The following is a 27,818-nucleotide window of genomic DNA, read 5'->3' on the forward strand; positions in this document are numbered from 1 at the left end:
GGTGATCCAGGTGTGCTTGGTGATCCTGGTGCGCTTGGTGATCCAGGAGTGCTAGGTGAACCTGGTGTGCTTGGTGATCCTGGTGTGCTTGGTGATTCTGGTGTGCTTGGTGATTCTGGTGTGCTTGGTGATCCTGGAGTGCTTGGTGATCCAGGTGTGCTTGGAGATGTTGGTGTGCTTGGTGATCCAGGTGTGCTTGGTGATCCAGGTGTGCTTGGTGATCCAGGTGTGCTTGGTGATCCTGGAGTGCTTGGTGATCCAGATGTGCTAGGTGATCCAGGTGTGCTAGGTGATCCTGGTGTGCTTGGTGATCCTGCTGTGCTTGGTGATCCAGAAGTGCTTGGTGATCCTGGAGTACTTGGTGATCCTGGTGTGCTGGGTGATCCTGGTGTGCTTGGTGATTCTGGTGTGCTTGGTGATCCTGGTGTGCTTGGTGATTCTGGTGTGCTTGGTGATCCTGGTGTGCTTGGTGATCCTGGTGTGCTTGGTGATCCAGGTGTGCTAGGTGAACCTGGTGTGCTTGGTGATCCTGGTGTGCTTGGTGATTCTGGTGTGCTTGGTGATCCTGGTGTGCTTGGTGATCCTGGTGTGCTTGGTGATCCAGGTGTGCTTGGTGATCCTGGTGTGCTTGGTGATCCAGGTGTGCTAGGTGAACCTGGTGTGCTTGGTGATCCTGGTGTGCTTGGTGATTCTGGTGTGCTTGGTGATTCTGGTGTGCTTGGTGATCCTGGAGTGATTGGTGATCCAGGTGTGCTTGGAGATGTTGGTGTGCTTGGTGATCCAGGTGTGCTTGGAGATGTTGGTGTGCTTGGTGATCCTGCTGTGCTTGGTGATCCAGGAGTGCTTGGTGATCCTGGTGTGCTTGGTGATCCAGGAGTACTTGGTGATCCTGGAGTGCTGGGTGATCCCGGGGTGCTTGGTGATTCTGGTGTGCTTGGTGATCCTGGTGTGCTTGGTGATTCTGGTGTGCTTGGTGATCCTGGTGTGCTTGGTGATCCAGGAGTACTTGGTGATCCTGGTGTGCTGGGTGATCCAGGTGTGCTTGGAGATGCTGGTGTGCTTGGTGATCCAGGTGTGCTAGGTGATCCTGGTGTGCTTGGTGATCCTGGTGTGCTTGGTGATCCTGGTGTGCTTGGTGATCCAGGTGTGCTAGGTGAACCTGGTGTGCTTGGTGATCCTGGTGTGCTTGGTGATCCTGGTGTGCTGGGTGATCCTGGTGTGCTTGGTGATTCTGGTGTGCTTGGTGGTCCTGGTGTGCTTGGTGATTCTGGTGTGCTTGGTGATCCTGGTATGCTTGGTGATCCAGGAGTACTTGCTGATCCTGGTGTGCTTGGTGATCCTGGTGTGCTTGGTGATCCAGGTGTGCTAGGTGAACCTGGTGTGCTAGGTGAACCAGGTGTGCTTGGTGATCCTGGTGTGCTTGGTGATTCTGGTGTGCTTGGTGATCCTGGTGTGCTTGGTGATCCAGGAGTGCTTGGTGATCCAGGAGTACTAGGTGATTCTGGTGTGCTTGGCGATCCAGGTGTGCTTGGAGATGCTGGTGTGCTTGGTGATCCAGGTGTGCTTGGTGATCCTGGTGTGCTTGGTGATTGAGGAGTGCTTGGTGATCCAGGTGTGCTTGGTGATCCAGGTGTGCTTGGTGATCCAGGTGTGCTTGGTGATCCTGGAGTGCTTGGTGATCCAGGTGTGCTAGGTGAACCAGGTGTGCTTGGTGATCCTGGTGTGCTTGGTGATTCTGGTGTGCTTGGTGATCCGGGTGTGCTTGGTGATCCAGGAGTGCTTGGTGATCCTGGTGTGCTTGGTGATCCAGGAGTACTAGGTGATCCTGGTGTGCTGGGTGATCCAGGTGTGCTTGGAGATGCTGGTGTGCTTGGTGATCCAGGAGTGCTTGGTGATTCTGGTGTGCTTGGTGATCCAGGTGTGCTTGTTGATCCAGGAGTGCTTGGTGATCCTGGTGTGCTTGGTGATCCTGGTGTGCTTGGAGATCTAGGTGTGCTTGGAGATTCAGGTGTGCTTAGTGATCCTGGTGTGCTTGGTGATTGTGGTGTGCTCGGTGATTGTGGTGTGCTTGGTGATCCTGGTGTGCTTGGTGATTCTGGTGTGCTTGGTGATCCTGGTGTGCTGGGTGATCCAGGTGTGCTTGGAGATGCTGGTGTGCTTGGTGATCCAGGAGTGCTTGGTGATTCTGGTGTGCTTGGTGATCCAGGTGTGCTTGTTGATCCAGGAGTGCTTGGTGATCCTGGTGTGCTTGGTGATCCTGGTGTGCTTGGAGATCTAGGTGTGCTTGGAGATTCAGGTGTGCTTGGTGATCCTGGTGTGCTTGGTGATTCTGGTGTGCTTGGTGATCGAGGTGTGCTTGGTGATCCAGGAGTGCTTGGTGATCCATGAGTGCTTGGTGATCCTGGTGTGCTTGGTGATCCAGGTGTGCTTGGAGATGCTGGTGTGCTTGGTGATCCTGGTGTGCTTGGTGATCCAGGTGTGCTAGGTGAACCAGGTGTGCTTGGTGATCCTGGTGTGCTTGGTGATTCTGGTGTGCTTGGTGATCCTGGTGTGCTGGGTGATCCAGGTGTGCTTGGCGATCCTGGTGTGCTTGGTGATCCAGGTGTGCTAGGTGAACCTGGTGTGCTTGGTGATCCAGGTGTGCTTGGTGATCCAGGTGTGCTAGGTGAACCTGGTGTGCTTGGTGATCCAGGTGTGCTTGGTGATCCTGGAGTGCTTGGTGATCCAGGTGTGCTTGGAGATGTTGGTGTGCTTGGTGATCCAGGAGTGCTTGGTGATCCTGGTGTGCTTGGTGATTGAGGTGTGCTTGGTGATCCAGGTGTGCTTGGTGATCCAGGTGTGCTTGGAGATGCTGGTGTGCTTGGTGATCCAGGAGTACTAGGTGATCCTGGTGTGCTTGGTGATCCTGGTGTGCTTGGTGATCCTGGTGTGCTTGGTGATCCTGGTGTGCTTGGCGATTCTGGAGTGCTTGGTGATCCAGGTGTGCTAGCTGAACCAGGTGTGCTTGGTGATCCTGGTGTGCTTGGTGATCCTGGTGTGCTTGGTGATCCTGGTGTGCTTGGCGATTCTGGAGTGCTTGGTGATCCAGGTGTGCTAGCTGAACCAGGTGTGCTTGGTGATCCTGGTGTGCTTGGTGATTCTGGTGTGCTTGGTGATCCTGGTGTGCTTGGTGATCCAGGAGTACTTGGTGATCCTGGTGTGCTGGTTGATCCAGGTGTGCTTGGAGATGTTGGTATGCTTGGTGATCCAGGTGTGCTTGGTGATCCAGGTGTGCTTGGTGATCCAGGTGTGCTTGGTGATTCTGGTGTGCTTGGTGATCCTGGTGTGCTTGGTGATTCTGGTGTGCTTGGTGATCCTGGTGTGCTTGGTGATCCAGGAGTACTTGGTGATCCTGGTGTGCTGGGTGATCCAGGAGTGCTTGGAGATGCTGGTGTGCTTGGTGATCCAGGTGTGCTAGGTGATCCTGGTGTGCTTGGTGATCCTGGTGTGCTTGGTGATCCAGGTGTGCTAGGTGATCCTGGTGTGCTTGGTGATCCTGGTGTGCTTGGTGATTCTGGTGTGCTTGGTGATTCTGGTGTGCTTGGTGATTGAGGTGTGCTTGGTGATCCAGGTGTGCTTGGTGATCCTGGAGTGCTTGGTGATCCAGGTGTGCTAGGTGAACCAGGTGTGCTTGGTGATCCTGGTGTGCTTGGTGATTCTGGTGTGCTTGGTGATCCTGGTGTGCTTGGTGATCCAGGAGTGCTTGGTGATCCTGGTGTGCTTGGTGATCCAGGAGTACTTGGTGATCCTGGTGTGCTGGGTGATCCAGGTGTGCTTGGAGATGCTGGTGTGCTTGGTGATCCAGGAGTGCTTGGTGATTCTGGTGTGCTTGGTGAATCAGGTGTGCTTGTTGATCCAGGAGTGCTTGGTGATCCTGGTGTGCTTGGTGATCCTGGTGTGCTTGGTGATTGTGGTGAGCTCGGTGATTCTGGTGTGCTTGGTGATCCTGGTGTGCTTGGTGATTCTGGTGTGCTTGGTGATCCAGGTGTGCTTGGTGATCCAGGTGTGCTTGGAGATGCTGGTGTGCTTGGTGATCCAGGAGTACTAGGTGATCCTGGTGTGCTTGGCGATCCTGGTGTGCTTGGAGATCTAGGTGTGCTTGGAGATTCAGGTGTGCTTGGTGATCCTGGTGTGCTTGGTGATTCTGGTGTGCTTGGTGATCGAGGTGTGCTTGGTGATCCAGGAGTGCTTGGTGATCCATGAGTGCTTGGTGATCCTGGTGTGCTTGGTGATCCAGGTGTGCTTGGTGATTCTGGTGTGCTTGGTGATCCAGGAGTACTAGGTGATCCTGGAGTGCTTGGTGATCCAGGTGTGCTTGGAGATGCTGGTGTGCTTGGTGATCCTGGTGTGCTTGGTGATCCAGGTGTGCTAGGTGAACCAGGTGTGCTTGGTGATCCTGGTGTGCTTGGTGATTCTGGTGTGCTTGGTGATCCTGGTGTGCTGGGTGATCCAGGTGTGCTTGGCGATCCTGGTGTGCTTGGTGATCCAGGTGTGCTAGGTGAACCTGGTGTGCTTGGTGATCCAGGTGTGCTTGGTGATCCAGGTGTGCTAGGTGAACCTGGTGTGCTTGGTGATCCAGGTGTGCTTGGTGATCCTGGAGTGCTTGGTGATCCAGGTGTGCTTGGAGATGTTGGTGTGCTTGGTGATCCAGGAGTGCTTGGTGATCCTGGTGTGCTTGGTGATTGAGGTGTGCTTGGTGATCCAGGTGTGCTTGGTGATCCAGGTGTGCTTGGAGATGCTGGTGTGCTTGGTGATCCAGGAGTACTAGGTGATCCTGGTGTGCTTGGTGATCCTGGTGTGCTTGGTGATCCTGGTGTGCTTGGTGATCCAGGTGTGCTTGGTGATCCTGGTGTGCTTGGCGATTCTGGAGTGCTTGGTGATCCAGGTGTGCTAGCTGAACCAGGTGTGCTTGGTGATCCTGGTGTGCTTGGTGATCCTGGTGTGCTTGGTGATCCAGGAGTACTTGATGATCCTGGTGTGCTGGGTGATCCAGGAGTGCTTGGTGATCCTGGTGTGCTTGGTGATCCAGGAGTACTTGGTGATCCTGGTGTGCTGGGTGATCCTGGTGTGCTTGGTGATTCTGGTGTGCTTGGTGATCCTGGTGTGCTTGGTGATTCTGGTGTGCTTGGTGATCCTGGTGTGCTTGGTGATCCAGGAGAACTTGGTGATCCTGGTGTGCTGGGTGATCCAGGTGTGCTTGGAGATGCTGGTGTGCTTGGTGATCCTGGTGTGCTTGGTGATCCTGGTGTGCTTGGTGATCCTGGTGTGCTTGGTGATCCTGGTGTGCTTGGTGATCCAGGTGTGCTAGGTGAACCTGGTGTGCTTGGTGATCCTGGTGTGCTTGGTGATTCTGGTGTGCTTGGTGATTCTGGTGTGCTTGGTGATCCTGGAGTGCTTGGTGATCCAGGTGTGCTTGGAGATGTTGGTGTGCTTGGTGATCCAGGTGTGCTTGGTGATCCAGGTGTGCTTGGTGATCCTGGTGTGCTTGGTGATCCTGGGGTGCTTGGTGATTCTGGTGTGCTTGGTGATCCAGGAGTGCTTGGCGATCCTGGTGTGCTTGGTGATCCAGGAGTACTTGGTGATCCTGGTGTGCTGGTTGATCCAGGTGTGCTTGGAGATGTTGGTATGCTTGGTGATCCAGGTGTGCTTGGTGATCCAGGTGTGCTTGGTGATCCAGGTGTGCTTGGTGATTCTGGTGTGCTTGGTGATCCTGGTGTGCTTGGTGATTCTGGTGTGCTTGGTGATCCTGGTGTGCTTGGTGATCCAGGAGTACTTGGTGATCCTGGTGTGCTGGGTGATCCAGGTGTGCTTGGAGATGCTGGTGTGCTTGGTGATCCAGGTGTGCTAGGTGATCCTGGTGTGCTTGGTGATCCTGGTGTGCTTGGTGATCCAGGTGTGCTAGGTGATCCTGGTGTGCTTGGTGATCCTGGTGTGCTTGGTGATTCTGTTGTGCTTGGTGATTCTGGTGTGCTTGGTGATTGAGGTGTGCTTGGTGATCCAGGTGTGCTTGGTGATCCTGGAGTGCTTGGTGATCCAGGTTCGCTAGGTGAACCAGGTGTGCTTGGTGATCCTGGTGTGCTTGGTGATTCTGGTGTGCTTGGTGATCCTGGTGTGCTTGGTGATCCAGGAGTGCTTGGTGATCCTGGTGTGCTTGGTGATCCAGGAGTACTTGGTGATCCTGGTGTGCTGGGTGATCCAGGTGTGCTTGGTGATTCTGGTGTGCTTGGTGAATCAGGTGTGCTTGTTGATCCAGGAGTGCTTGGTGATTCTGGTGTGCTTGGTGATCCTGGTGTGCTTGGTGATTGTGGTGAGCTCGGTGATTCTGGTGTGCTTGGTGATCCTGGTGTGCTTGGTGATTCTGGTGTGCTTGGTGATCGAGGTGTGCTTGGTGTTCCAGGAGTGCTTGGTGATCCAGGAGTGCTTGGTGATCCTGGAGTGCTTGGTGATGCAGGTGTGCTTGGAGATGCTGGTGTGCTTGGTGATCCAGGAGTACTAGGTGATCCTGGTGTGCTGGGTGATCCAGGTGTGCTTGGAGATGCTGGTGTGCTTGTTGATCCAGGTGTGCTAGGTGAACCAGGTGTGCTTGGTGATCCTGGTGTGCTTGGTGATTCTGGTGTGCTTGGTGATCCTGGTGTGCTGGGTGATCCAGGTGTGCTAGGTGAACCTGGTGTGCTTGGTGATCCTGGTGTGCTTGGTGATCCAGGTGTGCTTGGTGATCCAGGTGTGCTTGGAGATGCTGGTGTGCTTGGTGATCCAGGAGTACTAGGTGATCCTGGTGTGCTTGGCGATCCTGGTGTGCTTGGTGATCCTGGTGTGCTTGGTGATTCTGGTGTGCTTGGTGATTCTGGTGTGCTTGGTGATCCAGGTGTGCTAGGTGATCCTGGTGTGCTTGGTGATACAGGAGTACTTGGTGATCCTGGTGTGCTGGGTGATCCAGGTGTGCTTGTAGATCCAGGAGTGCTTGGTGATCCTGGTGTGCTTGGTGATCCTGGGGTGCTTGGTGATTCTGGTGTGCTTGGTGATCCAGGAGTGCTTGGCGATCCTGGTGTGCTTGGTGATCCAGGAGTACTTGGTGATCCTGGTGTGCTGGGTGATCCAGGTGTGCTTGGTGATCCAGGAGTGCTTGGTGATCCTGGTGTGCTTGGTGATCCAGGAGTGCTTGGTGATCCTGGTGTGCTTGGTGATCCAGGAGTGCTTGGTGATCCTGGTGTGCTTGGTGATCCAGGAGTACTAGGTGATTCTGGTGTGCTTGGCGATCCTGGTGTGCTTGGTGATCCAGGTGTGCTAGGTGAACCTGGTGTGCTTGGTGATCCAGGTGTGCTTGGTGATCCAGGTGTGCTAGGTGATCCTGGTGTGCTTGGTGATCCTGGTGTGCTTGGTGATTCTGGTGTGCTTGGTGATTCTGGTGTGCTTGGTGATCCTGGAGTGCTTGGTGATCCAGGTGTGCTTGGAGATGTTGGTGTGCTTGGTGATCCAGGAGTGCTTGGTGATCCTGGTGTGCTTGGTGATTGAGGTGTGCTTGGTGATCCAGGTGTGCTTGGTGATCCAGGTGTGCTTGGAGATGCTGGTGTGCTATGTGATCCAGGAGTACTAGGTGATCCTGGTGTGCTTGGTGATCCTGGTGTGCTTGGTGATCCTGGTGTGCTTGGTGATCCAGGTGTGCTTGGTGATCCTGGTGTGCTTGGCGATCCTGGAGTGCTTGGTGATCCAGGTGTGCTAGCTGAACCAGGTGTGCTTGGTGATCCTGGTGTGCTTGGTGATCCTGGTGTGCTTGGTGATCCAGGAGTGCTTGGTGATCCTGGTGTGCTTGGTGATCCAGGAGTACTTGGTGATCCTGGTGTGCTGGGTGATCCAGGTGTGCTTGGTGATTCTGGTGTGCTTGGTGATCCTGGTGTGCTTGGTGATTCTGGTGTGCTTGGTGATCCTGGTGTGCTTGGTGATCCAGGAGTACTTGGTGATCCTGGTGTGCTGGGTGATCCAGGTGTGCTTGGAGATGCTGGTGTGCTTGGTGATCCAGGAGTACTTGGTGATCCTGGTGTGCTGGGTGATCCTGGTGTGCTTGGTGATCCTGGTGTGCTTGGTGATCCAGGTGTGCTTGGTGATCCTGGTGTGCTTGGTGATCCAGGTGTGCTAGGTGAACCTGGTGTGCTTGGTGATCCTGGTGTGCTTGGTGATTCTGGTGTGCTTGGTGATTCTAGTGTGCTTGGTGATCCTGGAGTGCTTGGTGATCCAGGTGTGCTTGGAGATGTTGGTGTGCTTGGTGATCCAGGTGTGCTTGGTGATCCAGGTGTGCTTGGTGATCCAGGTGTGCTTGGTGATCCTGGTGTGCTTGGTGATCCAGGTGTGCTAGGTGATCCAGGTGTGCTAGGTGATCCTGGTGTGCTTGGTGATCCTGGTGTGCTTGGTGATCCAGGAGTGCTTGGTGATCCTGGTGTGCTTGGTGATCCAGGAGTACTTGGTGATCCTGGTGTGCTTGGTGATCCAGGAGTGCTTGGTGATCCTGGTGTGCTTGGTGATCCTGGTGTGCTGGGTGATCCTGGTGTGCTTGGTGATTCTGGTGTGCTTGGTGATCCTGGTGTGCTTGGTGATTCTGGTGTGCTTGGTGATCCTGGTGTGCTTGGTGATCCAGGAGTACTTGGTGATCCTGGAGTGCTGGGTGATCCAGGTGTGCTTGGTGATCCAGGTGTGCTTGGTGATCCTGGTGTGCTTGGTGATTCTGGTGTGCTTGGTGATTCTGGTGTGCTTGGTGATCCAGGAGTGCTTGGTGATCCTGGTGTGCTTGGTGATCCAGGAGTACTTGGTGATCCTGGTGTGCTGGGTGATCCTGGTGTGCTTGGTGATTCTGGTGTGCTTGGTGATCCTGGTGTGCTTGGTGATTCTGGTGTGCTTGGTGATCCTGGTGTGCTTGGTGATCTAGGAGTACTTGGTGATCCTGGTGTGCTTGGTGATCCTGGTGTGCTTGGTGATCTAGGTGTGCTAGGTGAACCTGGTGTGCTTGGTGATCCTGGTGTGCTTGGTGATTCTGGTGTGCTTGGTGATTCTGGTGTGCTTGGTGATCCAGGTGTGCTTGGAGATGTTGGTGTGCTTGGTGATCCAGGTGTGCTTGGTGATCCAGGTGTGCTTGGTGATTCTGGTGTGCTTGGCGATCCTGGTGTGCTTGGTGATCCAGGTGTGCTAGGTGAACCTGGTGTGCTTGGTGATCCAGGTGTGCTTGGTGATCCAGGTGTGCTAGGTGAACCTGGTGTGCTTGGTGATCCTGGTGTGCTTGGTGATTCTGGTGTGCTTGGTGATTCTGGTGTGCTTGGTGATCCTGGAGTGCTTGGTGATCCAGGTGTGCTTGGAGATGTTGGTGTGCTTGGTGATCCAGGAGTGCTTGGTGATCCTGGTGTGCTTGGTGATTGAGGTGTGCTTGGAGATGCTGGTGTGCTTGGTGATCCAGGAGTACTAGGTGATCCTGGTGTGCTTGGTGATCCTGGTGTGCTTGGTGATCCTGGTGTGCTTGGTGATCCAGGTGTGCTTGGTGATCCTGGTGTGCTTGGCGATCCTGGAGTGCTTGGTGATCCAGGTGTGCTAGCTGAACCAGGTGTGCTTGGTGATCCTGGTGTGCTTGGTGATCCTGGTGTGCTGGGTGATCCAGGAGTGCTTGGTGATCCTGGTGTGCTTGGTGATCCAGGAGTACTTGGTGATCCTGGTGTGCTGGGTGATCCTGGTGTGCTTGGTGATTCTGGTGTGCTTGGTGATCCTGGTGTGCTTGGTGATTCTGGTGTGCTTGGTGATCCAGGTGTGCTTGGTGATCCAGGAGTACTTGGTGATCCTGGTGTGCTGGGTGATCCAGGTGTGCTTGGAGATGCTGGTGTGCTTGGTGATCCAGGTGTGCTAGGTGATCCTGGTGTGCTTGGTGATCCTGGTGTGCTTGGTGATCCTGGTGTGCTTGGTGATCCAGGTGTGCTAGGTGAACCTGGTGTGCTTGGTGATCCTGGTGTGCTTGGTGATTCAGGTGTGCTTGGTGATTCTGGTGTGCTTGGTGATCCTGGAGTGCTTGGTGATCCAGGTGTGCTTGGAGATGTTGGTGTGCTTGGTGATCCAGGTGTGCTTGGTGATCCAGGTGTGCTTGGTGATTCTGGTGTGCTTGGTGATCCTGGTGTGCTTGGTGATTCTGGTGTGCTTGGTGATCCTGGTGTGCTTGGTGATCCAGGAGTACTTGGTGATCCTGGTGTGCTGGGTGATCCAGGTGTGCTTGGAGATGCTGGTGTGCTTGGTGATCCAGGTGTGCTAGGTGATCCTGGTGTGCTTGGTGATCCTGGTGTGCTTGGTGATCCTGGTGTGCTTGGTGATCCAGGTGTGCTAGGTGAACCTGGTGTGCTTGGTGATCCTGGTGTGCTTGGTGATTCTGGTGTGCTTGGTGATTCTGGTGTGCTTGGTGATCCTGGAGTGCTTGGTGATCCAGGTGTGCTTGGAGATGTTGGTGTGCTTGGTGATCCAGGTGTGCTTGGTGATCCAGGTGTGCTTGGTGATCCAGGTGTGCTTGGTGATCCTGGAGTGCTTGGTGATCCTGGTGTGCTTGGTGAACCAGGTGTGCTTGGTGATCCTGGTGTGCTTGGTGATTCTGGTGTGCTTGGTGATCCTGGTGTGCTTGGTGATCCAGGAGTGCTTGGTGATCCTGGTGTGCTTGGTGATCCAGGAGTACTTGGTGATCCTGGTGTGCTGGGTGATCCAGGTGTGCTTGGAGATGCTGGTGTGCTTGGTGATCCAGGAGTGCTTGGTGATTCTGGTGTGCTTGGTGATCCAGGTGTGCTTGTTGATCCAGGAGTGCTTGGTGATCCTGGTGTGCTTGGTGATCCTGGTGTGCTTGGAGATCTAGGTGTGCTTGGAGATTCAGGTGTGCTTGGTGATCCTGGTGTGCTTGGTGATTGTGGTGTGCTCGGTGATTCTGGTGTGCTTGGTGATCCTGGTGTGCTTGGTGATTCTGGTGTGCTTGGTGATCGAGGTGTGCTTGGTGATCCAGGAGTGCTTGGTGATCCTGGTGTGCTTGGTGATCCAGGTGTGCTTGGTGATCCAGGTGTGCTTGGTGATCCTGGTGTGCTTGGCGATCCTGGAGTGCTTGGTGATCCAGGTGTGCTTGGAGATGTTGGTGTGCTTGGTGATCCATGAGTGCTTGGTGATCCTGGTGTGCTGGGTGATCCTGGTGTGCTTGGTGATCCAGGTGTGCTTGGTGATCCAGGTGTGCTTGGTGATTCTGGTGTGCTTGGTGATCCTGGTGTGCTTGGTGATTCTGGAGTGCTTGGTGATCCTGGTGTGCTTGGTGATCCAGGAGTACTTGGTGATCCTGGTGTGCTGGGTGATCCAGGTGTGCTTGGAGATCCAGGTGTGCTTGGTGATTCTGGTGTGCTTGGTGATCCTGGTGTGCTTGGTGATTCTGGTGTGCTTGGTGATCCTGGTGTGCTTGGTGATCCAGGAGTACTTGGTGATCCTGGTGTGCTGGGTGATCCAGGTGTGCTTGGAGATGCTGGTGTGCTTGGTGATCCAGGTGTGCTAGGTGATCCTGGTGTGCTTGGTGATCCTGGTGTGCTTGGTGATCCTGGTGTGCTTGGTGATCCAGGTGTGCTAGGTGAACCTGGTGTGCTTGGTGATCCTGGTGTGCTTGGTGATTCTGGTGTGCTTGGTGATTCTGGTGTGCTTGGTGATCCTGGAGTGCTTGGTGATCCAGGTGTGCTTGGTGAACCAGGTGTGCTTGGTGATCCTGGTGTGCTTGGTGATTCTGGTGTGCTTGGTGATCCTGGTGTGCTTGGTGATCCAGGAGTGCTTGGTGATCCTGGTGTGCTTGGTGATCCAGGAGTACTTGGTGATCCTGGTGTGCTGGGTGATCCAGGTGTGCTTGGAGATGCTGGTGTGCTTGGTGATCCAGGAGTGCTTGGTGATTCTGGTGTGCTTGGTGATCCAGGTGTGCTTGTTGATCCAGGAGTGCTTGGTGATCCTGGTGTGCTTGGTGATCCTGGTGTGCTTGGAGATCTAGGTGTGCTTGGAGATTCAGGTGTGCTTGGTGATCCTGGTGTGCTTGGTGATTGTGGTGTGCTCGGTGATTCTGGTGTGCTTGGTGATCCTGGTGTGCTTGGTGATTCTGGTGTGCTTGGTGATCGAGGTGTGCTTGGTGATCCAGGAGTGCTTGGTGATCCTGGTGTGCTTGGTGATTGAGGTGTGCTTGGTGATCCAGGTGTGCTTGGTGATCCAGGTGTGCTTGGTGATCCAGGTGTGCTTGGTGATCCTGGTGTGCTTGGCGATCCTGGAGTGCTTGGTGATCCAGGTGTGCTTGGAGATGTTGGTGTGCTTGGTGATCCAGGAGTGCTTGGTGATCCTGGTGTGCTGGGTGATCCTGGTGTGCTTGGTGATCCAGGTGTGCTTGGTGATTCTGGTGTGCTTGGTGATCGATGTGTGCTTGGTGATCCAGGTGTGCTTGGCGATCCAGGTGTGCTTGGTGATCCTGGTGTGCTGGGTGATCCTGGTGTGCTTGGCGATCCAGGTGTGCTTGGTGATCCTGGTGTGCTTGGTGATTCTGGTGTGCTTGGTGATCCTGGTGTGCTTGGTGATCCAGGTGTGCTTGGAGATGTTGGTGTGCTTGGTGATCCAGGTGTGCTTGGTGATCCAGGTGTGCTTGGTGATCCTGGAGTGCTTGGTGATCCAGGTGTGCTAGGTGAACCAGGTGTGCTTGGTGATCCTGGTGTGCTTGGTGATTCTGGTGTGCTTGGTGATCCTGGTGTGCTTGGTGATCCAGGAGTGCTTGGTGATCCAGGAGTACTAGGTGATTCTGGTGTGCTTGGCGATCCTGGTGTGCTTGGTGATCCAGGTGTGCTAGGTGAACCTGGTGTGCTTGGTGATCCAGGTGTGCTTGGTGATCCAGGTGTGCTAGGTGAACCTGGTGTGCTTGGTGATCCTGGTGTGCTTGGTGATTCTGGTGTGCTTGGTGATTCTGGTGTGCTTGGTGATCCTGGAGTGCTTGGTGATCCAGGTGTGCTTGGAGATGTTGGTGTGCTTGGTGATCCTGGTGTGCTTGGTGATCCTGGTGTGCTGGGTGATCCAGGAGTGCTTGGTGATCCTGGTGTGCTTGGTGATCCAGGAGTACTTGGTGATCCTGGTGTGCTGGGTGATCCTGGTGTGCTTGGTGATTCTGGTGTGCTTGGTGATCCTGGTGTGCTTGGTGATTCTGGTGTGCTTGGTGATCCTGGTGTGCTTGGTGATCCAGGAGTACTTGGTGATCCTGGTGTGCTGGGTGATCCAGGTGTGCTTGGAGATGCTGGTGTGCTTGGTGATCCAGGTGTGCTAGGTGATCCTGGTGTGCTTGGTGATCCTGGTGTGCTTGGTGATCCTGGTGTGCTTGGTGATCCAGGTGTGCTAGGTGAACCTGGTGTGCTTGGTGATCCTGGTGTGCTTGGTGATTCAGGTGTGCTTGGTGATTCCGGTGTGCTTGGTGATCCTGGAGTGCTTGGTGATCCAGGTGTGCTTGGAGATGTTGGTGAGCTTGGTGATCCAGGTGTGCTTGGTGATTCTGGTAGGCTTGGTGATCCTGGTGTGCTTGGTGATTCTGGTGTGCTTGGTGATCCTGGTGTGCTTGGTGATCCAGGAGTACTTGGTGATCCTGGTGTGCTGGGTGATCCAGGTGTGCTTGGAGATGCTGGTGTGCTTGGTGATCCAGGTGTGCTAGGTGATCCTGGTGTGCTTGGTGATCCTGGTGTGCTTGGTGATCCTGGTGTGCTTGGTGATCCAGGTGTGCTAGGTGAACCTGGTGTGCTTGGTGATCCTGGTGTGCTTGGTGATTCTGGTGTGCTTGGTGATTCTGGTGTACTTGGTGATCCTGGAGTGCTTGGTGATCCAGGTGTGCTTGGAGATGTTGGTGTGCTTGGTGATCCAGGTGTGCTTGGTGATCCAGGTGTGCTTGGTGATCCAGGTGTGCTTGGTGATCCTGGAGTGCTTGGTGATCCTGGTGTGCTTGGTGAACCAGGTGTGCTTGGTGATCCTGGTGTGCTTGGTGATTCTGGTGTGCTTGGTGATCCTGGTGTGCTTGGTGATCCAGGAGTGCTTGGTGATCCTGGTGTGCTTGGTGATCCAGGAGTACTTGGTGATCCTGGTGTGCTGGGTGATCCAGGTGTGCTTGGAGATGCTGGTGTGCTTGGTGATCCAGGAGTGCTTGGTGATTCTGGTGTGCTTGGTGATCCAGGTGTGCTTGTTGATTTAGGAGTGCTTGGTGATCCTGGTGTGCTTGGTGATCCTGGTGTGCTTGGAGATCTAGGTGTGCTTGGAGATTCAGGTGTGCTTGGTGATCCTGGTGTGCTTGGTGATTGTGGTGTGCTCGGTGATTCTGGTGTGCTTGGTGATCCAGGTGTGCTTGGTGATCCAGGTGTGCTTGGTGATTCTGGTGTGCTTGGTGATCCTGGTGTGCTTGGTGATTCTGGTGTGCTTGGTGATCCTGGTGTGCTTGGTGATCCAGGAGTACTTGGTGATCCTGGTGTGCTGGGTGATCCAGGTGTGCTTGGAGATCCAGGTGTGCTTGGTGATTCTGGTGTGCTTGGTGATCCTGGTGTGCTTGGTGATTCTGGTGTGCTTGGTGATCCTGGTGTGCTTGGTGATCCAGGAGTACTTGGTGATTCTGGTGTGCTGGGTGATCCAGGTGTGCTTGGAGATGCTGGTGTGCTTGGTGATCCAGGTGTGCTAGGTGATCCTGGTGTGCTTGGTGATCCTGGTGTGCTTGGTGATCCTGGTGTGCTTGGTGATCCAGGTGTGCTAGGTGAACCTGGTGTGCTTGGTGATCCTGGTGTGCTTGGTGATTCTGGTGTGCTTGGTGATTCTGGTGTGCTTGGTGATCCTGGAGTGCTTGGTGATCCAGGTGTGCTTGGTGAACCAGGTGTGCTTGGTGATCCTGGTGTGCTTGGTGATTCTGGTGTGCTTGGTGATCCTGGTGTGCTTGGTGATCCAGGAGTGCTTGGTGATCCTGGTGTGCTTGGTGATCCAGGAGTACTTGGTGATCCTGGTGTGCTGGGTGATCCAGGTGTGCTTGGAGATGCTGGTGTGCTTGGTGATCCAGGAGTGCTTGGTGATTCTGGTGTGCTTGGTGATCCAGGTGTGCTTGTTGATCCAGGAGTGCTTGGTGATCCTGGTGTGCTTGGTGATCCTGGTGTGCTTGGAGATCTAGGTGTGCTTGGAGATTCAGGTGTGCTTGGTGATCCTGGTGTGCTTGGTGATTGTGGTGTGCTCGGTGATTCTGGTGTGCTTGGTGATCCTGGTGTGCTTGGTGATTCTGGTGTGCTTGGTGATCGAGGTGTGCTTGGTGATCCAGGAGTGCTTGGTGATCCTGGTGTGCTTGGTGATTGAGGTGTGCTTGGTGATCCAGGTGTGCTTGGTGATCCAGGTGTGCTTGGTGATCCAGGTGTGCTTGGTGATCCTGGTGTGCTTGGCGATCCTGGAGTGCTTGGTGATCCAGGTGTGCTTGGAGATGTTGGTGTGCTTGGTGATCCAGGAGTGCTTGGTGATCCTGGTGTGCTGGGTGATCCTGGTGTGCTTGGTGATCCAGGTGTGCTTGGTGATTCTGGTGTGCTTGGTGATCGATGTGTGCTTGGTGATCCAGGTGTGCTTGGCGATCCAGGTGTGCTTGGTGATCCTGGTGTGCTGGGTGATCCTGGTGTGCTTGGCGATCCAGGTGTGCTTGGTGATCCTGGTGTGCTTGGTGATTCTGGTGTGCTTGGTGATCCTGGTGTGCTTGGTGATCCAGGTGTGCTTGGAGATGTTGGTGTGCTTGGTGATCCAGGTGTGCTTGGTGATCCAGGTGTGCTTGGTGATCCTGGAGTGCTTGGTGATCCAGGTGTGCTAGGTGAACCAGGTGTGCTTGGTGATCCTGGTGTGCTTGGTGATTCTGGTGTGCTTGGTGATCCTGGTGTGCTTGGTGATCCAGGAGTGCTTGGTGATCCAGGAGTACTAGGTGATTCTGGTGTGCTTGGCGATCCTGGTGTGCTTGGTGATCCAGGTGTGCTAGGTGAACCTGGTGTGCTTGGTGATCCAGGTGTGCTTGGTGATCCAGGTGTGCTAGGTGAACCTGGTGTGCTTGGTGATCCTGGTGTGCTTGGTGATTCTGGTGTGCTTGGTGATTCTGGTGTGCTTGGTGATCCTGGAGTGCTTGGTGATCCAGGTGTGCTTGGAGATGTTGGTGTGCTTGGTGATCCTGGTGTGCTTGGTGATCCTGGTGTGCTGGGTGATCCAGGAGTGCTTGGTGATCCTGGTGTGCTTGGTGATCCAGGAGTACTTGGTGATCCTGGTGTGCTGGGTGATCCTGGTGTGCTTGGTGATTCTGGTGTGCTTGGTGATCCTGGTGTGCTTGGTGATTCTGGTGTGCTTGGTGATCCTGGTGTGCTTGGTGATCCAGGAGTACTTGGTGATCCTGGTGTGCTGGGTGATCCAGGTGTGCTTGGAGATGCTGGTGTGCTTGGTGATCCAGGTGTGCTAGGTGATCCTGGTGTGCTTGGTGATCCTGGTGTGCTTGGTGATCCTGGTGTGCTTGGTGATCCAGGTGTGCTAGGTGAACCTGGTGTGCTTGGTGATCCTGGTGTGCTTGGTGATTCAGGTGTGCTTGGTGATTCCGGTGTGCTTGGTGATCCTGGAGTGCTTGGTGATCCAGGTGTGCTTGGAGATGTTGGTGAGCTTGGTGATCCAGGTGTGCTTGGTGATTCTGGTAGGCTTGGTGATCCTGGTGTGCTTGGTGATTCTGGTGTGCTTGGTGATCCTGGTGTGCTTGGTGATCCAGGAGTACTTGGTGATCCTGGTGTGCTGGGTGATCCAGGTGTGCTTGGAGATGCTGGTGTGCTTGGTGATCCAGGTGTGCTAGGTGATCCTGGTGTGCTTGGTGATCCTGGTGTGCTTGGTGATCCTGGTGTGCTTGGTGATCCAGGTGTGCTAGGTGAACCTGGTGTGCTTGGTGATCCTGGTGTGCTTGGTGATTCTGGTGTGCTTGGTGATTCTGGTGTACTTGGTGATCCTGGAGTGCTTGGTGATCCAGGTGTGCTTGGAGATGTTGGTGTGCTTGGTGATCCAGGTGTGCTTGGTGATCCAGGTGTGCTTGGTGATCCAGGTGTGCTTGGTGATCCTGGAGTGCTTGGTGATCCTGGTGTGCTTGGTGAACCAGGTGTGCTTGGTGATCCTGGTGTGCTTGGTGATTCTGGTGTGCTTGGTGATCCTGGTGTGCTTGGTGATCCAGGAGTGCTTGGTGATCCTGGTGTGCTTGGTGATCCAGGAGTACTTGGTGATCCTGGTGTGCTGGGTGATCCAGGTGTGCTTGGAGATGCTGGTGTGCTTGGTGATCCAGGAGTGCTTGGTGATTCTGGTGTGCTTGGTGATCCAGGTGTGCTTGTTGATCCAGGAGTGCTTGGTGATCCTGGTGTGCTTGGTGATCCTGGTGTGCTTGGAGATCTAGGTGTGCTTGGAGATTCAGGTGTGCTTGGTGATCCTGGTGTGCTTGGTGATTGTGGTGTGCTCGGTGATTCTGGTGTGCTTGGTGATCCTGGTGTGCTTGGTGATTCTGGTGTGCTTGGTGATCGAGGTGTGCTTGGTGATCCAGGAGTGCTTGGTGATCCTGGTGTGCTTGGTGATTGAGGTGTGCTTGGTGATCCAGGTGTGCTTGGTGATCCAGGTGTGCTTGGTGATCCAGGTGTGCTTGGTGATCCTGGTGTGCTTGGCGATCCTGGAGTGCTTGGTGATCCAGGTGTGCTTGGAGATGTTGGTGTGCTTGGTGATCCAGGAGTGCTTGGTGATCCTGGTGTGCTGGGTGATCCTGGTGTGCTTGGTGATCCAGGTGTGCTTGGTGATTCAGGTGTGCTTGGTGATTCTGGTGTGCTTGGTGATCCTGGAGTGCTTGGTGATCCAGGTGTGCTTGGAGATGTTGGTGTGCTTGGTGATCCAGGTGTGCTTGGTGATCCAGGTGTGCTTGGTGATTCTGGTGTGCTTGGTGATCCTGGTGTGCTTGGTGATCCAGGTGTGCTTGGTGATCCTGGTGTGCTTGGTGATCCAGGAGTACTTGGTGATCCTGGTGTGCTGGGTGATCCAGGTGTGCTTGGAGATGCTGGTGTGCTTGGTGATCCAGGTGTGCTAGGTGATCCTGGTGTGCTTGGTGATCCTGGTGTGCTTGGTGATCCTGGTGTGCTTGGTGATCCAGGTGTGCTAGGTGAACCTGGTGTGCTTGGTGATCCTGGTGTGCTTGGTGATTCTGGTGTGCTTGGTGATTCTGGTGTACTTGGTGATCCTGGAGTGCTTGGTGATCCAGGTGTGCTTGGTGATCCTGGTGTGCTTGGTGATCCAGGTGTGCTTGGTGATCCAGGTGTGCTTGGTGATCCAGGTGTGCTTGGTGATCCTGGAGTGCTTGGTGATCCTGGTGTGCTTGGTGAACCAGGTGTGCTTGGTGATCCTGGTGTGCTTGGTGATTCTGGTGTGCTTGGTGATCCTGGTGTGCTTGGTGATCCAGGAGTGCTTGGTGATCCTGGTGTGCTTGGTGATCCAGGAGTACTTGGTGATCCTGGTGTGCTGGGTGATCCAGGTGTGCTTGGAGATGCTGGTGTGCTTGGTGATCCAGGAGTGCTTGGTGATTCTGGTGTGCTTGGTGATCCAGGTGTGCTTGTTGATCCAGGAGTGCTTGGTGATCCTGGTGTGCTTGGTGATCCTGGTGTGCTTGGAGATCTAGGTGTGCTTGGAGATTCAGGTGTGCTTGGTGATCCTGGTGTGCTTGGTGATTGTGGTGTGCTCGGTGATTCTGGTGTGCTTGGTGATCCTGGTGTGCTTGGTGATTCTGGTGTGCTTGGTGATCGAGGTGTGCTTGGTGATCCAGGAGTGCTTGGTGATCCTGGTGTGCTTGGTGATTGAGGTGTGCTTGGTGATCCAGGTGTGCTTGGTGATCCAGGTGTGCTTGGTGATCCAGGTGTGCTTGGTGATCCTGGTGTGCTTGGCGATCCTGGAGTGCTTGGTGATCCAGGTGTGCTTGGAGATGTTGGTGTGCTTGGTGATCCAGGAGTGCTTGGTGATCCTGGTGTGCTGGGTGATCCTGGTGTGCTTGGTGATCCTGGTGTGCTTGGTGATCCAGGTGTGCTTGGTGATTCTGGTGTGCTTGGTGATCCTGGTGTGCTTGGTGATTCTGGTGTGCTTGGTGATCCTGGTGTGCTTGGTGATCCAGGAGTACTTGGTGATCCTGGTGTGCTGGGTGATCCAGGTGTGCTTGGAGATGCTGGTGTGCTTGGTGATCCAGGTGTGCTAGGTGATCCTGGTGTGCTTGGTGATCCTGGTGTGCTTGGTGATCCTGGTGTGCTTGGTGATCCAGGTGTGCTAGGTGAACCTGGTGTGCTTGGTGATCCTGGTGTGCTTGGTGATTCTGGTGTGCTTGGTGATTCTGGTGTGCTTGGTGATCCTAGAGTGCTTGGTGATCCAGGTGTGCTTGGAGATGTTGGTGTGCTTGGTGATCCAGGTGTGCTTGGTGATCCAGGTGTGCTTGGTGATCCAGGTGTGCTTGGTGATCCTGGAGTGCTTGGTGATCCTGGTGTGCTTGGTGAACCAGGTGTGCTTGGTGATCCTGGTGTGCTTGGTGATTCTGGTGTGCTTGGTGATCCTGGTGTGCTTGGTGATCCAGGGGTGCTTGGTGATCCTGGTGTGCTTGGTGATCCAGGAGTACTTGGTGATCCTGGTGTGCTGGGTGATCCAGGTGTGCTTGGAGATGCTGGTGTGCTTGGTGATCCAGGAGTGCTTGGTGATTCTGGTGTGCTTGGTGATCCAGGTGTGCTTGTTGATCCAGGAGTGCTTGGTGATCCTGGTGTGCTTGGTGATCCTGGTGTGCTTGGAGATCTAGGTGTGCTTGGAGATTCAGGTGTGCTTGGTGATCCTGGTGTGCTTGGTGATTGTGGTGTGCTCGGTGATTCTGGTGTGCTTGGTGATCCAGGTGTGCTTGGTGATCCAGGTGTGCTTGGTGATCCTGGTGTGCTTGGCGATCCTGGAGTGCTTGGTGATCCAGGTGTGCTTGGAGATGTTGGTGTGCTTGGTGATCCAGGAGTGCTTGGTGATCCTGGTGTGCTGGGTGATCCTGGTGTGCTTGGTGATCCAGGTGTGCTTGGTGATTCTGTTGTGCTTGGTGATCGAGGTGTGCTTGGTGATCCAGGTGTGCTTGGCGATCCAGGTGTGCTTGGTGATCCTGGTGTGCTGGGTGATCCTGGTGTGCTTGGCGATCCAGGTGTGCTTGGTGATCCTGGTGTGCTTGGTGATTCTGGTGTGCTTGGTGATCCAGGTGTGCTTGGTGATTCTGGTGTGCTTGGTGATTCTGGTGTGCTTGGTGATCCTGGTGTGCTAGGTGATCCAGGTGTGCTTGGTGATCCAGGTGTGCTTGGTGATTCTGGTGTGCTTATTGATCCTGGTGTGCTTGGTGATCCTGGTGTGCTTGGTGTTCCTAAATTTGAACCACACATTTTGAAAAGTAAGCAAAATGATTATTTACATTAACCTTTTACAGCATATAATTTTAATTAGTTATAATTTTATAGTCTTTTGTGTATGCAATATAATGGTATGTAAATTTATTCACCCCCCCCCCCCCAAAGAAATTTAATTTATGGAGAAAATATATACTTTTAACAGTGTCTACCCCCTTCCCCCCACAGAAATTTTAGTCCAACCCCTTCCCCCCCTCCCCAACATTTCAAGTCTCCCCCCCCCCCTCCCTTCCGGATAAAAAAGTCTGAAAGAAACACTATTTTATAGAGAGGCAGCCATCTATTCGGTAGATTAGTTTGTCTACCTTTCTATTTAATCTATCTATATATATATATATATAAAGCAATGCATGTGTGTGTGTGTCTGTGTGTGTCTTTTATGCATTACCACACCTCTTATCACATCGCCGTTGAACTTTGGGAAGTTGTTAAGAATATTCCTGGGGAGGTTTCTGCGAGAAAAAAAATCAAATTCGCAGGGGTGGCGCCCCGGCAGGGCGTGATTTGTTTTTTTCTCTATATACGGTATATAAAAATAAGAGTCGATTGCAGATTTTTAATGTTCATCCAATCGCCGTCAAACTTTGGGGAGTTGATTAGAGCAATTCAGGGAAGGGTTCTGTAAAAAAAAATCCTTTTTAATTTCGCAAGGGCGGCGCCACGGGAGGTTACGATTTTTCTCTATATACGGTTTATAAAAATAAAACTCGGATGCGGTTCATCCGAGTGCCATGAAACTTTGGAAAGTAGATGAGAATACTCCCGAGAATATTTCTGTGAAAAAAATGTCGAGCGTCCTGCATAGCGAGTAAGGGGTACTGCTATATTCAGCGGTAAAACTACAACAGGCTTCTAAAAATAACTTTGTAACGCGAAGGAAATCCTTCTGTCCGGTTTCGTCACTTTGCGACAGATGAAACAATTACTTTTTGAGAGCCTACTGTACAGTTTCGTCACTTTGTAAATGATGCGATAAGCATTTATTTGTAGACGATCCAATCAGAAATTGAGATCGAGCATCTAATAATACACCATTAGTAACGATAACATATTGCATCATTCACACTGATGTTTAAAACACGTCAAATGCTTTTTTACGTGCTAAAGAAAATAATCCTGTTCATTTGTGTCACTTTTGCGAATGCCGCAATCTGCATCATTGTTAACAGGGTGCCATTTGGCACGATGGCTCCTGTTAGTTTTTAAGGAGCCAGGGGCCGTACGTGGCGCCTATGCGGTAGTGTAATCGAGGGGGGTGCTCATGAGAGCGCCCCTCTACGTCCCTGACACATAGGTGGTCACCGAAGTGTGTTCTACCTGATTATTTCGGTGAGTGATTAAAGTACACATAAGGTTTTCACGCGGTGGTGTAGGTAAACCCGTGTCGCGGTATTTATGATCCAGCGCAGGCATTGTTTACATTTAAATAACTCACTTTTAGAAAACAAGGTCACGCGTCTAAGAATATAGGATTGGTAACGTATGGATGAAACCCTTCTTCTATTCCCGCGGCAACGCGCGGGGACGGGTACGCTAGTAGTTTAATATTCTTTCTGTTATTCACTCTGTCTTACTTTTGAAAATGCTTGCTCAGTTGTAGAAACAGGTATCATTCAAAGTTTACACACTTTTGCAGACATTGTTTATTTGGTATTAAATTTTAATTAAAATGATTTGGGGGACTGGTGGTGGCTTTCAAAAATGCTATGTAATATGAGAATGTGGTATAAGCCAATGTATCAGTGTAAAAATGTACAAAAAAAAAGTAAAGCTCCCTTTTAAGACCTAAAGATTAGCAAGACAGATGAAGTAGAGTTCATTGGTTTCTTGAAGGGATGGTGTGGTCAGCACTATGCCCAACTGCCTTTACTTTTCCAATGTGAGTCAGGTACATGCCAGAGCTGGGTGGACTCAGGGACATCCTACAGTTCCAAGTCCTGATCAAGATCTGAACTCAAGACCTTCAGGCTTGAAGTGATTTGAACAGGAGATTTAAGGTTTAGCATTTGTATGCTCTACCATATGACCATGCCGTCCCATGTAAAAAATTGTGGCATAGCTTAAATTTCATATTTAAATGTTAAAAAAAAATGATAAAAACAAAGTCCATTTTTGTGAAAATATATAAAGGAATTTGTGTGTGTTTGACATGGGAGAACATTGTAATGACATTTTGATGGCATGGATTTCTCACATTTTTGTGATGTTTGAAGTTAAGTTTAGGGTGAGGATAATTTTGTGATGTCATTAATTGATGAGTAGGGCAGTAATTATTGCATAACATATGTGTTGATTATTCTACTCTAATGTGAATCATTTTATAAAATTTCATAGGAAAGTGCAAGTGCTGTGTTTAAATCTGCATTTAATTCTATAATAATTACGTACCAGTTATTTAGGTTTAATTTAGATTATGGATTACTCATAAAGATTGGCAAAAATCTCTGCCAATTGATACTTAGTCTTAGGATGTAAAAATATATTTTTAAAAAAATAGTCCTCTTTATATGAAACTATGAGTCTGATGCTGTATACTGTGCAAAAGACAATTCTAAAACAATGATGCTTATGTCAATGATCATTTATCTGTTAAATATGTTTGATTCCAGCTGGGTAGAAAAACAATTAAGATACATTATCAGCCTAGAACCCATTGCATTTTTCCCTCAATATGTGAATTATTTAGCATTATAAAATATTATCTTATATATGCCTCAAATAGTGGATTTATTTTTGGAGGCTTTTTTAAGGGGTAGGTGGGGGTTCTTGTCTAGGAGATTTATATTTACTCATATGGTCTATGGAATTTGTTACCTACCAGCACAATATTCAACAGAAAGGGAAACATTAGATGGTGCTAAAACATATACAGGACCAGGTGTGACTTGACTGATGTCTTTCTCTGTAGGCAGCTGTATAGACTGCAAATATATATATATATATATATATATATATATATATATATATATATATATATATATATATATATATATATATATATATATATATATATATATATATATATATATATATATATATATATATATATATATATATATATATGTATATATATGTATATATATATGTATATATGTATATGTATATGTATATATATATATATATATATATATATATATATATATATATATATATATATATATATATATATATATATATATATATATACAAAGTTTAGGTGGGCATTTCTAGTTTTCTGATTTCAATAAAATTACTACAAATTTTGTTTTTTTAGATTTAAATGTTTTTTTAACAGTTATTCCTTGTGATTTAGTTGAGCTTTCAACTAGAACTTTTTTAATATTAATTTCTACAATTGAAAGTAAGAAAGTAAGTGTTTCAAATGTTTAACTGTTATAAAAATATGAGAATTACGTTTAACAGTTAAAGGCAGGTTCTATGTTATTGTTGTGTCTATGTATGTTAAATAATAAAAAATAATTAAAAAAATGAAGCTCTTACTGTAACATCAAACAGGTTTTGGAAGTCAGCATTAATGCTATGGAGTCCATAATCTTTATTCTTTTCTGATTTAAAAACAACCAAGCTGTATTTTAATGTAGTATTGTAGTCCTTTTCAAATATATAGTGTGGATTCAGCCAACCTATGGAAGAAATTTTTAAATAAAATATTGAAATTGACCACAGGAACAAATACTGGAGGGATGTAAATAAATCATAATTAACATGATTAGAAACTAGATTGATGATAAATAATCTGTATTTAGCTGACTATTAGCATACCATTTAGAAATAAGTTGAGCGAAAGTGAATAATATGTATTGATTCAAATGTTTATAAAAAATTTAGAACATTTTCTGACATATAATTCATTTGAGTCATATTTTTAACTCTATACAGAGTATAGAGCAGAGTTTCTTCCAGGCATCTCTTCGGGGGGGCTTTGCCCCCCCCCCCGAAAAATTTTTACCGCCCCCCCGAACGAAATAAAATTTATATAATTTATATAGAAAATATATACTTTTAACAGTGTCCGCCCCCCCGAAGAAAGTTTACCGCCCCCCCGAAAATTTCAAGTGCCCCCCCGGAGAAAAAAGTCTGGAAGAAACACTGGTATAGAGGAAGTATGATTGTAATCATCCTGAATAATTAACGAATATTTTGACATTTGTCACCATTTTACACCATCTACTTTGTTGTAAACAGAACATAAAGGATGTATTGTAATTGTGCAATACAAAATTAAATCAAGATTTTTAACAAATTTTGATGTTTTGCTTCCTTCCAGAATGGTAAAACTATAAAATTTTAAATGATTTTCAGTAAACAGAATTGGTACTTTACTTTATTTTCATGTGATAAATTGAGCACTGTTTCGGTGTGGTAGACAAAATATCACATATAAGTATAAAATAATATAGCTGGCTTATTATCAATTTTTGAATGACCTCCTATAACCAGAAGGGGTACTTTACTATTTTTCTGGTTTCTTAAACACCGATAATTTGAGCGCCGTTTCAGTTATGTGGTCAAAAGTTTATACATTTATGTAAAATCCTATTTTCTTGATGCTGTCAAACTTTGAGTAATTTCAGTTGACTGGAAGTAGTACTTTACACTATTTCTAATTTCTCAAAAAAGATCACTTTTACAGGACTGATATCTTTAAAACTTTTTACGTAGGTCAAGACTTGATGACAGTGCACTGTGACATAATAATATATGACTTAATTAGATGTTTAAGGCACTTTTTGAAAATTAATCAATAATTCTTTTATGAAGTAGGCATACTAATTTTCTGCTATATGATACATCTATTGTTTGCATTCATTTGGTGTGCAATTATTTTTTCAACTTGATTCAATTCTAATTAAAACATGTAAGTATTAAAAAAAATATTAAAGAACATTTCTATAGTCCAATAGCATTAAAAATGCCATCCCACTTTCTGTTTTTTAAGAATATGAGAGAAAGTTTTTTGGAGATCACTCCTGTTTTAACTTTTAAAAAGCTAGTCTATTAATTTTAAACGCCACACTTAAAGCTGTATTGATATAATAAAATTGAAATGATAATTGTCATTTTAACAGCTCAATAATTAATTAACAGCTTTTATTCCTACAGACATAAAAATATGTTATTTCATAAAATTTTACAAGAAGAATAAAATCATTTAAATATCTAAAATAACACAACATTTTAGAGAAAATTATTTAATGAACATCAAAAATGGTGTGTATTTTAGATAAGTGATTGAAAAATCATATCCAAAATTTGTCTTACCAAAAATGTTTTCACTCTGAAGATCTTTAGCTGAAAATATTCAATTTGAATTCATTGAACAAACTTAAGTTAATACTAATAGCTTTATGTAAATACTTAAATATAATTATATTCTTTACTAGAGATATTTACAGATTAAAAAGTAACTATACAATTCTTCAATTAAACATAATAAATATATTATATTAAATCAATATTACCAATAGTGAAGAGAACAGCTTTTTGTGTACCATCACCAATTACAGTCTGAAAAAAAATGTTTTTACAAAAAAAAAATTAAAGATTGTTGTTACATTTGGTAGGTCTCATTGAACTTAAATTGTTTTTCGAATTGTAGGGTACTTAGCTGAAATATATATATATATATAGATATAAACATTAGGAAACCTATCATTCAGAAATACTTGGTTAGTATGCGTGAAAACTATGCTATCTCATAAATAACATAGTGTGAAATACACTGTAGAACACTGAACATGAAAAAATAATATGCCGTTCTGTGTTTGATACACTATATATATTCATATAGACTTCAGGAAAGCTTAAAGACCAATTACAGAGTCCTTTAAAACTTGTCAAAAATAACTTAATTCTTTTATAAAAGTAAAATACTAAAATTTCAAGGGATGAATTTTCTTTTTTTGAAGGCACTTGTTTTTTTTAAAAAAAGCTATGCTGTGTTATAAGGGGTCATCCATAAATTATGTCATGTTTTATTTGACGATTTTTACCTCCCCCACCCTCCGTCACACATCGTCACAAAAAACCAGACGCCCCTAAAATAAGATCACACCACAGCCTACAACCCCCCCTCAAAATTGCAGTAGAATTTTTCTTAAAACATCGATATTTTTTCCAAAATCTTGTCTGAAACAGGTCAACATAGTATTTTAATAATTTAATGAAATCACACACCATCATTTATGGACAACCCCTAACTTCAATTTCCAGAACTCAAAAAAACACAGTGCTTCATCTACCATAGTGATCTTTAGATATTGACCAGGTGGTTTAATTTTACATTGTTATACATAGGCTTTATTAAATGATGCAGCCAAAAGGAATTATTCCATTATTGGATCTGTTGGATAAGTGTAGCTAAGGTAATATGCCACAGAAAAAAAGACTCACATGGACCATTTATGATAATTAATTTGATTTTCAGCAACACACTGAAATAAACTAATAAAATAAATACTAATTGAATTTCATTTAAAAAATAATGTATTATAATTAATGTACCTCATTGTCTGTTAGATATACTGGACTTAGAATAAATACATCCACACTTTCATTGGATACAGTAAATATTCTACCAACATATTCATGAGCATCAGACAGTTTGATTAGGTTAAGTGTTGGACTTCCTTCAGGATATTTATGAACAAGCTCATAACTGGCATTGGAAGGCACGTAACCCCTCTCAAAATCACACTTTGTTGAAGCTAAAATGTAAACAAGCAAAATGAGTATAAAAGTAATGCAAGGCAAATCTTCAAATAAAAAGTAAAAAGACTTTCACATGTAACTGGCTAGGGAGTTATTTAATTTCATTATTATTATTTTGGTTAGCTAAAAAGTGAAAGTGCCTTTTAAGTTTTTTTTTTCACAGTACTATATTATGGTGCAAGCATTATTTTGATTTCACTTTTTAATACTGGTTTGTGTATGTTTTGATAATATTATTTATTTTAAGTTTGTATTATTGGATGGTCTCAAATAATACTGTATCTGTTAGGAATTATTTCCCATGCAGAATATGTGGTGTGAGTTTACTTTGACTTAGAGCCAGATTATTATTATTTTTTTGTTTGTGAACATGGTGTATGGAACAGGAAGGCACTTTCTGAGGGGAAGTCAAGGCCTGAGTGAAATGTTTTAATTTCTGTATGGTATTCCCATGGTCCTGGTAAAGAAAATTCATTTTTTGTGTATGTTTTTATTAGCATGGGCTAATTTTGTCCATGTGACTAAAGTTTACAACACACGAGTAGTCATGACTGCTGTAGTTCCAGACCACAT

The 27,818-nt window shown here is 48.3% G+C and overlaps 1 protein-coding gene across 1 annotated transcript; it reads right to left on the reverse strand.

Moving 5' to 3' along the window:
- Nucleotides 1-806: 806 nt before the first annotated feature.
- Nucleotides 807-27,818, reverse strand: LOC131957050 (sialidase-like; the record flags this gene model as incomplete). Its single annotated transcript, XM_059321751.1, has 3 exons — nucleotides 27,785-27,818; nucleotides 27,113-27,241; nucleotides 807-2,557 (listed from the first exon to the last, which is right to left on the reverse strand). Coding segments are annotated over exons 1-3 (1,914 nt in total), but the record flags the coding sequence as incomplete, so codon positions are not given.

The sequence above is a fragment of the Physella acuta genome, unplaced genomic scaffold (assembly GCF_028476545.2).
Source record: "Physella acuta isolate Inbredline_101_S28 unplaced genomic scaffold, ASM2847654v3 ptg001199l, whole genome shotgun sequence".
NCBI lineage: Eukaryota > Metazoa > Mollusca > Gastropoda > Physidae > Physella > Physella acuta.